Source organism: Patagioenas fasciata, chromosome 6 (genome assembly GCF_037038585.1).
Source record: "Patagioenas fasciata isolate bPatFas1 chromosome 6, bPatFas1.hap1, whole genome shotgun sequence".
Lineage (NCBI taxonomy): Eukaryota > Metazoa > Chordata > Aves > Columbiformes > Columbidae > Patagioenas > Patagioenas fasciata.
The window spans coordinates 27,423,849-27,437,165 of NC_092525.1; the positions used below are offsets into that span (position 1 = coordinate 27,423,849).

The 13,317-nt window shown below is 36.2% G+C and overlaps 1 protein-coding gene across 2 annotated transcripts in view; it reads left to right on the forward strand.

The window, feature by feature from the left end:
* VAV3 (vav guanine nucleotide exchange factor 3) overlaps positions 1 to 13,317 on the forward strand; it is a 164,861-nt gene that overhangs the window by 90,969 nt on the left and 60,575 nt on the right. For both annotated transcript variants that reach the window (XM_065842557.2, XM_071810350.1), the window contains exons 16-17: positions 5,502 to 5,603; positions 8,025 to 8,125. In XM_065842557.2, the coding sequence (XP_065698629.1) occupies positions 5,502 to 5,603; positions 8,025 to 8,125 (203 nt within the window). The remainder of the gene's footprint in view (positions 1 to 5,501; positions 5,604 to 8,024; positions 8,126 to 13,317) is intronic.

The following is a 13,317-nucleotide window of genomic DNA, read 5'->3' on the forward strand; positions in this document are numbered from 1 at the left end:
AAATTTAATGTTCCAAAACTTGATGATATTGAGGGCAATTGAGTAAGATACCTGGATAAGTCTTTTCTATGCTGAACTCTTCAGACTTCACAGATACAGGATCTGTTCAGAGATTGAGGATTGACTGAAGAAGATGGCCATTCTGCTCCTTGAATGGTGACTCCAATGGCTGCTGCAGAGAGTAGAATTGTGTGTCCAAATGGCAAATAAGAATAGCAAGATAAGCATCTGCAGGTCTCTGGATTGGTGGTGTAGTGGTGAATTGGTCCCAGTGAGACTAATATTCTGCAAGTAACATGGAAAGAGAAAGCTTTACTCAAAAGGCTCAGGGGCAGCCCAAGGATATTGTTGTAGTGACTGGAGTAAATCTGCTTATGGGGATCCAGCACTGTGCAGGAGAGGGTGCTCATGGTTGTCCCATGCAAAAACTCTGCTGCTGAATTGAGGAGAGAATTGGAAAAACCTTCCTAATTACAGATTCACTCTGTATTCTGTATCCTGACATTTTGTCTCTGCTAGAGTTAAGGAGTTAAAACAGCCAGGAGAAAAAGCAGAAGAAGGGGAACTTCTTTTGACTCCCCACATTGCTCGTAAAAAGAAGAGACATAAAATGAGGAACATGTTTCATGGCATTATTTATCTCAGATTAAGTATCCATGGTGTAGGGCTGACTTCCTGCTCTGGCCACTCATCAAGATTGTTTAACAACAGAAATGGATAAAGCATTTAATTTGCTGTGAGCCTGGGGCACCTCATAGTAGAAGTTGTGGAAAGAGGACTGAGGAGCTTGTGAGAGGTCTTGACTGGCCCACAGTGATGGGGAAGGAACCCAGTTTAAGTATTAAATTAGTTTTTCCTAATGTTAACCACAGAAATTGCTTCAATATGTTTGAATTTTTACAGCAATCGTATGTAGGTTACTTATTTTTTTTTCCCCCAAGAAATCCTCCTTCTGAAGAAGAAAATATGATGAGTATTAAGCTTAAAATTAATATCAACCTAATATTCAGTTTTTTATATGTCTTGAAACATGCCCACAGCTGGGAAGTAGATGGGAATAGAAAATTTGAGAAGGATGAAACATTCTCTTTACTGTGGTGTGGCAGCTCTGGTCTGTGTTCTCAGGATATCAGTGGAAGGCTTGAATGCTGTAAATGAAAGAGCTTCTTTATGGTTGGACATGTCTGCAAAAAGTTGTATGGTAGGCTGTGACTGCTGTTTTTCTGTTGAAGTTGTCATCTTTGCTTACTGTATTCAAAAACTCAAAGAAGAGTGTATACTATTCAGTCTGAAAGTTTTAATGGGAAAAAAATCTCCTGTGGTCCTTGTGGTATTTGGGCTTGGCAGTCAGGGATGAGTTGTGCTTAATCCCTAGTTCATGTGGTATCCCTAGTTCATGCAGTATCAAGTCGGGTTATTTTTGTGTTATTTTTAATTTGTTGAAAAGCAATATATTGAAAACTAAAATGTCAAACCCCTAGATTCATTAAGTTTCAGACTTTACATTAAAAGACTTGCCACTTGATGTACTGCTACAGTGCATCCTCTCAGATTGTCTCAAACTTGTCCGATGTGACTACAGAATGGGATTTGCCATAATGCAGCATGACTGATCAGGTACTGGAACGTGCAAGAGTTTTACTGTCCACAGTTAGCACTGTAATATATATTTTTCTGCAAAGCTTTGCTTATTCCACCTCTACATTTGCAGTAGATAATACACCTCATCTTTTTTATTTTTTGCTGTAGTATTTCCTGGATTTTGTTGTATCATTATCTTTCTATATTGTGCTTCACTTTACTCTGTCTTCAGAATAAGCATACTATTTCTTGTTTTTCACTGTTCTGCTGCTTTTATCTGAATATTGATGACTGGAAACTTTGCTTTTGCATAAATGTGAATGTTTTTTTTGAGCAGTGATGAAATGCCTTCTTGTCTAACATGAATCAACTGATAACAATGTATCTAAACAGTAAGATTTTTAATAGACTATTTTTTTATGAAGAGAATAATGACATAATGGCTAAAATCCTGATCTTCTTGAAATGTGACGGCCTCTCGCATTTCAGAATGTATTTTGCTAATGTGTAAACTGAAGTAAAACACATTTCCCATTCCAGTTTGACCTCAAATCAGAGACAATTAGGATGATTAGAAATAGAAGAAGCAAAAGAAAACTTGAATGTTGCTCTTCTCAGTGAATACAATGGCATTGTTCATTTAGAGACAACTGCTTGGAAGTATCTTCTAAGTCTCTGCAAAAAGAAAGACTGAACAGCAGGTTAGGTTTCTTCTCATGTTGATTATCTGCTCTTTCTGCACAGGATCCTCTGTAATATGCTGAGGCTCTAGTCCCTTCCTGATCTGTTTAATCTGTGACCAGTGTACTACAGTGGCATCTCCTTTGATTCACTAAACTTATGTTAGGGATTTATAGGCTTTTCCTTCTGGATGATGTGGCCATGGGGAAAAATGGGAGAAAAATTATATCTTTTGAAGGGTGGAAGGAAGGACTAGCAAAATATAAGGTGTCCTTTTGGTTTATGAATGGTTGCTGTGTGCCCCTAAAAGAGCTATTCAGGCTCATGTCTCTAAAAAAAAAAAAAAATTTAGAAGATCTTTGTGCTATCTCAGCCTTAGAATACCTGAAGTTAGATGGCAGTGCATTGACAGGGAGTATGAAATAAATGTAGGTGGTGAAGAAAGAACAGTTCTTTTTAGATAGAGAATTTATTGAAGTAATCATTAGAATTTTAAAAATCACTAATCTAAAACCTGGTGGAGTTTAAAGAAACTGAGGGGCTCACTATGGTATGTTTTTATGATCCATAACAATTGAGTAGTACTTGGAACCAGACTAGGTCCTCCTGTAGGTAATAGTGAACAAGATAAACCAAAATTTGCATTATATTGCTAAGTTTGTATTGTATTATATGTCTTCAGTTTGGTTTTCTTCTACTTATGCAAGTAGGACAAATGTATCCAAATTTTAGCATACAGTGGAGATCAGAAATTGTAAGTTTGTATAGCTGAATAAATATTGTCTTATTTAGGATATTATAATCTGATAGTTTAGCCCATAGGTGCAATAAGACCACTTACACTTTGACAGCTCTTCTCGAAGGCAACAGCTTCATTCTTTGCCATTTTAGCACTATTCCTTTTTTCCTCTCAAGAATAACTTTTTCTGTTAAGGACTGTAAAATGGAGCAGAATGGATTTATAAAATATAAAGAAACTCAAATACTACCTTTAATTTAAAGAAGAATAAACACAGTGTATCATCGTTGTTCTGTTAACAGGAGATATATTTTCAGTAGTTCATGTAGTTCAATCTTTGTGGAAGATAGCCTGAGAGGAAAAGAGAATTTTTGCATATGACAGGAAGCTATATAGTCATATACTTGTGTTAAACAACTTTTTATGTGACATTGTAACTCTTTTATTTTCATCCACTATGCTTATTATTTTTGAAGATTGATCATGTTCTAATTAAATTAATGGAATTTTTTTCATTGGTTTGTTCTTGACAAATGGTCAGGTTATTAGGATTAATCTGATATGCTTTCAAAACCCATGAGTCTCTGCACAGTAGACTGATAATTTTGACATGGTTTTGCAAACTGTGCTGGTCTGAACCAAATGGTCAACAAAAAGCACCTTTTGTTGGGAGTGTAAGTACTGTAACTTCTAGGGAATTTTCAGGATTGTCCATAGTTAACTGTGGGGCCTCAAAGGCTTTAGAAGCCCCTTGGCAAACACGTTGTGAAATACAGGCCTTGCTCTGCAGAGTTAACAGCCCCAAAGTAATACAGTGTTCTCCTGGTTCAAAAAGTTCTTTACTTTTTTGAGATTAATTTTATCCTGATACCTGGCCTTCCTGCTGTGAATGGGCAGTATCCATGCCTGTTTTAGTTAGCTGAAGTTGTGCTATTGACATCTTGCATATCATAGCAGAAAGAGACACTAGTGACCTAGTTAAAACAACACTGAGTGTAAGGTCATTCTCAAGCACAAAAGCAAAATTCCATTTGCTTTTTGAGTAGAGTTTCATTTTCAACACATTTATTTTCAATAGGGGGATTAGAAGACTGACCTTTCTGACACTAGGTACTTAAACAGATTCTTTGAATGTTTTTTTCATAAGGCTTTTCAGTTCTAGAGATGGATGCTTGCATGTTTACCTTTATGTTTCATTGCAATTTGTGGCTGGTCTATGTTTTAGTCTAGGAGTTATTTATAATACATAACAATGAAACTTCTCTAATAAGTATCTCCAACTTTAATGCATGAATTTGTAATTTTGTGTGTCAGAAAAGCTTCTGGTCTTTCCTTTTGAGTGTTGCAGATTCTTACATTCTTACCCTCAGGATTTTTCCCCCTATTTTAATTTTTATGCATCATGCATTATTTTGTTTTTTGCTAGAAAAATACCGGAAATTTATGGAATCCTAAGCATCCCAATGTAAATAATTTATAAAAATACATTAATCCTTATTTTATATATATATAGCTTGTCTGATACAGTCTAACTTAATATTAAATTATGCACCTAGCATTCAGTGTTTCTGGTTTTGACAATGTTAAGCTAGTTTGGCAATATTATTGAATTAAAAAAAAAGATAACAAATCAATTGAAAGTTCCTTGTCTCCCCTCCCAATCTCAGAAGTGTGGAAGATGACAGAAAAAAAATGAATGGGTTACTTAAAAACGTTTAAATAAACCTTGAAACAGTCACCAGTGCAACGAAACGATGAATGGGTCATTTTTGAATTATACTGCTGCTTTTAAAAGGCATCAGCAGGGAGGATAAACAAAACATATGTACAGTAATGGGCCAGTGCTTTCTACATCAATTTCACCTTTGGAAATAAGTCTGTCACTAGTGTGTTGGTATCCTAGTGATGTGAATAGTGATCTTCTGTTTTATTTGTTAGTTTAAGCGTGTGTAGTGACAGCTGTAGGCATTGGGAAGCTCTTTTAAGACAGAGTAACCAAACCCCAGTGAATATTTCCTAATTGCTTTTGAAATCACTCATGTTATACAAAGTACTGCTGCATAATTGTGACCTAACTCTCCTGAATTTGCTGCTCATGTTTTTTAAAGTGGTGGTTCTGAGTGAAAGCTCTTCTTCCTTGTACGTCCACGTAACCAAATATTTGAGAACGAAAAAGTGAATGTTCTTCAGGTCTGTAAAATGGTCCTAGTTACTTGCACAGGAATAAAAAACAGATTGTCTGTTTTAATTTCTAAATTTTTAGTTATTGTAACAGCTAAGGTAGTTACAGGGTATATTTTAAGGACTAGGTTTGCATAATATCGTAATTCAGATTTAGTTCACAGTGTGTGGTAAAGTCCACATTTCTGGTTCATCTCAGTGAAAAATATTAAAGTTTAAGTAAAACTAGTTGTTCGTGGATTCAGATTTCCTGCTGTGAATGCTGCATTATGTTCTAGATTTGATCAGTTTAAAGCAGATTTTTTTTTTTTTTTTTTAGATCAAACATACGACCAGACTATGCAGATACAAGCTTTCATGAGTTCAAAATGCATACCTTCAGTCGTGTGACATCTTGCAAAGTCTGTCAGATGCTTCTGAGGTAAGATTTTTAGGTTGTGTTTTTGTGGTGGTGTTTTGTTTTAATTTTTTTTTATCCCAGGTAAATATGTGACTTGAAAGAGCATGTGGAAATACATGACTAGCTGGTTACCTGTCCAAGAGAGACAAGCCATGAAGTCATGCATAGTATGACAGGAGTGCTGTTAAAAGCTCAAAATGCTCCTCATTTATCAGAAGGCTGCTTTATTGTGATTCTTCTATGAAAATTGCTTTATTTAATACACAAGTTCTTACGTAAGAGTAAACGACAACCGTTTTGTGCAGTTTTGACTACCATGGGTGTTCCATGGGTCCCATTGCTGTAGATCACCAGTCACAAGAACAGATGGAGTATTTTTTCAGAAAATCAGATGATGATGATGTTTGAATGTTTGAAATGGGGAGATTTCTTTGTGAGACAGAAAATAACTGTGAAGCATTAACAGGAATTTCTAGACCAGAAATATGTAGACAAATTGAATATAGATGTTGCAGAGCTAGATAAAAAATGCTAGTAAACAATTAATGCTTTCATGAACAAGGATTTGTGAGGCTAAATTAAGCTAAGGAATTCTATGATTTCTTCCTCTTTCCTGCGAAATACATACATGCTTGCACATCTGTAGTTTCTCATTCATTTTTGAGCTATCTTTTAGGAGCTACTTTTTTTAAAACAAACAAACAAACATGGAATGTCTAATGATATAGAGGTATGTATTTATGTATTGAACCTAAATTTCATAGTGTAAGTTGGAGATGCAAAAGTTATGTAGACTTTGTCCAGTTCAGGTGTTCATGTTGCATATTGTTGATGTTCCATTTGAAGTATGGATAGTGCTTTTCTTCCCCCTGTCATGTATTCTTCTCTTTAGCAACCTTTTGCTGAACAGAGACTGACCTGGATTTTCAGATTGCAGTTGTTTATTTATTTTACTTACTTACCTATTTGTTTGTTTATTTTAGATCCCCCCCCGCAATGCAATAAGGTCTATGTGACCATGACAAGTGGTGCAGACATTGAACTTAGAGATGGCAGGGCTAATTTCTGAATTTGAAGCAGTGTTGTTGAGTCATTGTGTCTCTGTTACTGCACTTAACTGCTGTGCTGGACACAGACTGACGCTGCATTGTTCTGCATAGGCATGCCAACTTGCTCGAAGATAGCTTGAATATCCCCAAGTGCTATCTTGTGGTATATAGACATCTTCCTCGGTGTCTAAGTTGTCTTGAAAGCCTATTGGACTTAGCCTCATAAAGTGTATAAATCACTTTTTTAATGGATTATCATTTTAAGCTTCAAACATAAACTAACATGTAAATACTTGAAAAAAAAATCTGAACCTTAGTGCCTAATCTTTAAGTGAGGATAAAATCCTAGCCTTAGCATCTCTAGTGAAGGATAATGTTATGTCCTATACTGTTATCTGGAGAATCTTTGCATTCCTACGTAGCAGTAAGGAAAAAATAAAAATGGAAGACTGCATTATAATATTTTTATACTTTCGACTTATTTGTCTTGAAGTTTGTGTATTCTAATACTTTAAAATGCTGAGCTTCTGAATTTAATTAAAAATATATTTCATCACTAACAGTCTAGAAATTGCTGTAGTAAATAGCAGTTGCTGTATATTTTGTCCGGGTTTAACTTGTTCAATCCTGTGTTCCATGAGACAGCTGATTTTCCTTTGAAGCTGAAGCTGAAGGTGTCCCTTTAGACTAGGATGCATTATCATTCCAAACTGATCAGGATAATCTTGGAGACAGGAAAGTCTAGTGTGAAAAGTAAACAGATACATCAGTAGATGGAACTCCTAGAATTGCTCAGAAGTACATGTATAAAACTGTTTCTGTGTTAGCCATTTAGTGAATCGTACCTAAGAAAAGCCATGCATAAATCTGTTTCCTCAGACTCAAATTCAGATTCCAGTTCATTAGGGGGAATTGGAGAACATTTAGAGTAATGAAAGTGACTCCATATTTAGCAGCTCTGAATATTAACTAGAGTGCATCTATCTATCTATCTACCTATATATCTATCTATCTATCTTGTTACAACTCTCTTTAAATGGATCTTATTCTTTATGGTGTTTAGGCAAATTCCCATTGAGATGAAAGAAAGTATAGATCTATAGTAGGATAGATACATAATGGAAATTTCAAGTGTACTGTGCCAAAGTTGTGTACTGTGCCAAAGTTGCTTTGGGCTAAATTGAAATGGAGATTGTTATTCTACCAGAAGTCCAGAAGAGCTGTCTGGTTGTGATTTTGAAATGGATATTAGTGACAAAAGGCAGATAAGTTGCTTGTCAGTTGTCACTTTTTCCTCAAGCCTTTAAGGATTGTCATTATGCAGAACAACAAATTTCTTTTGTGCATAGGATTTATCACCTCTAATGTATCACTACCTAATTTTATTTTACAGGGGAACATTTTATCAAGGCTATTTATGTGCTAAGTGTGGAGCTGGAGCACACAAAGAATGTTTAGGAAGATTAGACAATTGTGGCAGAGCTAATTCAGGTGGTAAGTCATTTTTATTGTTAGAATACCATTTTTAATTAGGACATAAAACTTGCTAGATATAATTAAGGTTTAATTTTCCTCTAATTTGTGTTTATTGTAACATACATACTTGTGAAACTACCATTTATAAGCACAATTAGAATTGCATTTAGAATTCATAGGGAATTTTATTGCTACTAAATCGAAATGTTCAAAAGCAGGAGAGAACCGTTATAGGTCAGACCCAATTTCTTCATCAATGTCCTATACAACAAGGAATTGCTCCTGTTTTAATCGTAGACTGCTCATATGTAACACCTACTGTGTGATGTATCATCTGTCATCCTTGTGGCTCTCTCTTGAAGCCTGTGTCCATTTTCATATTTTCCTCTCTGCTCCTAAAGCTATTTGTTTGTGTTGCCTCAGCTTCCTCTTTCATCTCTTTGGTTTCCATGGTTTCTGTCCACTCACAATATTCACAAAAAGGTGATTGATGGCTCTGTACTTCCCACATCTAAGAACCATTTCTTTCCTCCTCTTTTAATTGATTGCTGTACTCTGAGTATCTGTCCTGGCTGTTGTTGCTTTGCACTTCCCCTGTTCTTCTTCTGGTCTTTGTCTTCGGGTACCTTTCGGTCTCCCTCAGATGACTCCAAATTTGACCTTTTCCTTTCTGCTTAGTGTTGTATCTGTAATTCTCTCTCTGACATCTTCTGGATCTCCCACTGCAAATGCCAAATGTTAGATCTCATCATTTGCCCCCATTTCCTTCCCTGTACCTATTCAATTGGTGGCAGTGAGTTTGTTACACTCCAGCCAGCTAGTCATGTAACCATAGTGCCATTTTTGACTCTTCGCTTTGTCCAAGTTCTTAATTATTCTTGCTTTTTTCCAGAGATGATTGGTGCTGATAGGGGAGACAACTGACCAATGCACACACTCCCACCCCTGAATTTCCCTCCCCATTAGTATGTTTGGATTCCTTTTGTTGGGATGTGTTTGAAAAGCCATTGGAACACATGATGATTTCTGGAAAATGTAGTTGTATATGTTGGAGAAATTTCTAATTAATTGTCCTTCTGATTTCTCAAGTACCTCTACGTTCCTGTCCAGAATTATTTCATAATAGTTTGTGAAGTTTCATATGTCTTGCATATGTCACATAAGCTACTGCAACCTCTTCCACTGGGTTATTTTCTTTTTGACGTTACTATCTACAATCTTTGCAAAATACTGTTGCAGAGATAAATCTCTCTCCCACTGCTTGAATTACATCATGACTTCATCCACTGTTCTTCACTAAGCTGCTGCTTCAAGATTTTGGTTCTAGCTTTTAAATTTCTTTTTTTTTTCCAAATTGAGTGAGCTTGTTTGTCTTTGTCCCTGTTTGTGTTGCTTCTTGACTGCTACTTGACTTTTGGCTCACTGTGCTGTTTGCCTGCTTCATTCTTTCACGAAATCATCAGGATGACAGGCACTGACTTCTGCTGCAGTCAGTCAACTTTATTTTCTTGGTTGCTTTCCTGTATCAGAGATCTTCCATATATCTTCCAGATCTCGACTTCAGAAAAACAATATTTTGTAGATCTGAAAACCATGCAAGCAATCACAGTACTTTTCATTGAAAACATTTTTGGAACATGTTTGGTTGGTTGGTTGGTTGGTTGGTGGTTGTTATTGTTTTTTTAATAGAACCTCCTATGGATAGTCTAAAGAAAAGAAAGATTTAAAAGTTATTAAAATTAGAATATTTTAAAGCAATTACATTTACATGAGTAGAGTACAAAACCAAACACATACTTTTCTTCACAAGAGAGCTACCTTCTATGATATAAACCACCCCACTTCTATTTTTTTCTTTCTTTTTGTTTTAATTGCATAGCTGGCATCCCAGGGAGCAGAGGCTTGTCTTTCTGTTCCTCTGTAAAGATCTGTGGACACATATGGTGCAATGTGTATCAGTAAGAATGACAATAAATGCCTAGATAACACGCGATCAGATTTCCTGCAATTTTCCTGCATATGTACTTAAGTAATGCTGTGCACTTGCTAGAGGGAACAAAGTAAAACAAATTAACTTGCTTCTGCTCCTTTGTAAGTAGAATAAATTATCATTTTACATTTTCAAAGGAGCAGAATGGAGCAGAATTTAGTTTAGATTTTGCTTTAAATCAGTGTCCTGATTTTTGTAAAACAATAGTGTATTGAGTCTGTCTTTAGTAAAGTTGGAAGCAACTGGATTGTTAAGATACTGTTTTGTGTTACCTGTTTAGCTTACATCCAGGTGTTCTGCTCTCTGTCCTCTCTTCAAACTTCTATTTTCAGTCTGTTTTTCTTCTCTACAAAGGCTCCCAGATTTCTGTAGCTCTAATACAAGCTGGAAGAGATGTGTATCTTCCACCTGTTCATGGGGCAGGATGACAGGAGATGCTGGGCTGCAGCTTCCTTACAGCCTGCTCTGAGAGGAGATCACAGCTGTAAAAACAAAGTCTAATTTATAGTTCTTGCCATGCTCCCCCTTACTCTATGAATGAATGAATGAATATGGAAAGGACAAATGGTTTTGCCCACTTTGCTGAAAATGTGTCCTCTTGCCACCCAATAAGGGTAAATGAGTAGGAAGGGAAATCGAGATTTTTTTTCTACTCTTTTCCAGTTTTACTCTTTCTTTGCCTTTTCAAAGAAAGAAGTGTTGATTGAGCGGTGCTGCCCATTCATAATGTACACGGAGTAAGGAAAGGTGTAACGAGCAGTCTTACCACTTCGTGCTTCACTATATGGTCCAGAAAGCAATGGGACAACAACTCTTTTAAATATGAGTTTGTGCAACTTGAGTATGAATAATTTTCTGAAGCTACGTTTTCACTTTTCCAGAGCTATGCTGAGAATTGAGGTCTCCCATAAGTTATCTGCCGTGCCTACTAAGTCGTGAAATGTTATTAAAGGAATGCAGACCCAAAGATATGTAAAATTCATCATTTCCACTGCATTTTGTGGAAAAAGTATGCTCCACACGCACAAAATTCTAACATAGTTTTAATGTTGAAGCTTTTCCTTTTGAAATCTTTAGACAAATTAATTTATGAGAAATTTAATTTTTCTAATGGTGTCATTTGCTGCTCCTGTGGGAAATTAGCAAAGGTGACCTGAGAGTGCTGTTAGATAAGAAATTGTGGCACATAGCCAGAATGCTTCGACAATAGCAAAAAGCCTGAAACATTTATTGTATTGCTATGTATTCCTTTTGTTTCTAGGGGACTATTACAACCTTTTTCACAGGATTTAATGGACATGAAACACAATCATCCTTTTAGGAAACTGGACATTTTTATTCCCCAGTCATGTGATATTAGTTATGGTCACAGACATGGGATATATATATACCCATGATATATGTGTGGTCTGTTAAGTCTGGTGTTCTGTCATTCTGCCAAAGGTTGATTCCCAGTGCCTCACAGGAAAGGGCAAATGTATGGCAGATGATACCCAAGAATGACTTTTCTGTGCCTCAAATGATTTTCATTTCTATTCTGTAGACCTCTTCTATTTCTAGAGGTCTATTTGGAAAGCAATGATCAGAATGCAAAATGCTGCAATGAGAACACACCATTAGGTTTCTTAAAGGCATTTGAATTTTCCTCAACATTTTCTGATTTTGAACAGTTTAAGATTTTATTCTTTTTAGATCACTGGGCAGATGTTTTTGCTAGCCTTTTTGAAATGATGCTTAGAACCCCCCTGAGAGAATTGAATCTCTTTGTATTTCATTCCAAGTCACAGTTTGTGAAAATTCAAAAGACAGACATCCAAAGATAGGTGCAACCTTTAGAATGACAAATTTAATACGTGTCAGATTTAGATGGTAGACTTATGAGAGAGCAAAACCTGAAGATAAATTGCTGTGTTGTCATGCTGTGCCTTATATGCAAACATATGCCAGCTCTTTAGATGTTTTGCTTCAAAGAAGGCCAGTTCAACAGACTGTAGAAGTTGCAGTGATAAAAGAAGCAGAGTTAATCAGTTGAATTAATAAATAGAACAAAATGTCTGCATTTAGCCCATATTTTTTTTGTTACTGTTTCTGCCCTTGGTGCCATAAATGGGCAGTGCTGGTTGAAGACTGCTGTGCTCACTTCTGTCATTATCAATTTAACTTTTTTTTCCCATGCAATGCTACCCTATACATGTTCAAGTAGTCCTCTGCATTTTAATATATTTTACTCTTATGCCTTATCACTTAGTTTTTCTGTGGCTTGGAATCTTCCATGCCCCCTCTCTTTTTGTTAATGTTCTGATGAACTCTTTCAAGTCTGATTGTGCAGTCTTAAACACAAGACCTTACAAATCCTTAAACACAAGGATTATAAAATGGTTGCACACAATTCTCTGACAGGGCCATTTGTAAGGACATATGTGGTGTTGTTTTCTCTGGTGGATGACGTAGAGATCTCCTCTTTCTGCCTCCTCTGGCTTCTCAGCTGCGCTCCTATGCCTTATTTCAAGGCACAAGACAGTTTTACTTATCTGGTGATGCTCTCCCACTAGTTGGAAGGGTTTATATTTGGGAATGGTTAAGAGTGGGCTCATTGGTAAGTGAGCATGAGTAAGACCCACTTTTAGCAGATAAAGGGTGAGACTATCTCCATCATAATTTCATATGTTACTTTCATATGGCAATTTGTATGCCCAGTAATGTAGTCTATGCTGTTTATGTAATAATTCATTGCTACAGCACATTAGAAATTATTAATAAAAAGCACGTGATTTTGATATCTAAAAAGAAACCTGCAGTTTTTTCTGTTTGTGTTTTTGCTGACTTGATCAATAGTTGCAAAATTGCTGGCTCTCCTCCAAACCTACCATGTCAACAGCCTTGACAAGTAAATGCTCGAATCCCACAATGTTCATTGGAGTTATGCCACTTTTTATTTAACTGCAACAAAGGCTGAGCTTTATTGTTTGGCTAGCCATCCTTGCTCAACCTGAACAAAAGTCATTCAGGGGGCTTGGTGTTTTGTGCAGAGTCCTAAACTGTGGAACTTTTAGGACATGATCTGCTTTTCTTCTGATTATGCAATGTCTGGCTAAATTGCCAGAAAGGAGCACATAGTCCCACAACTCCTTCAAAGTGGCTTACTTTATAGTTCCTGCATTTTAAATATTTTGAATTTTCTTTTAAAATAGGAAGGCAAGAGTAGTTTATTACATATCAT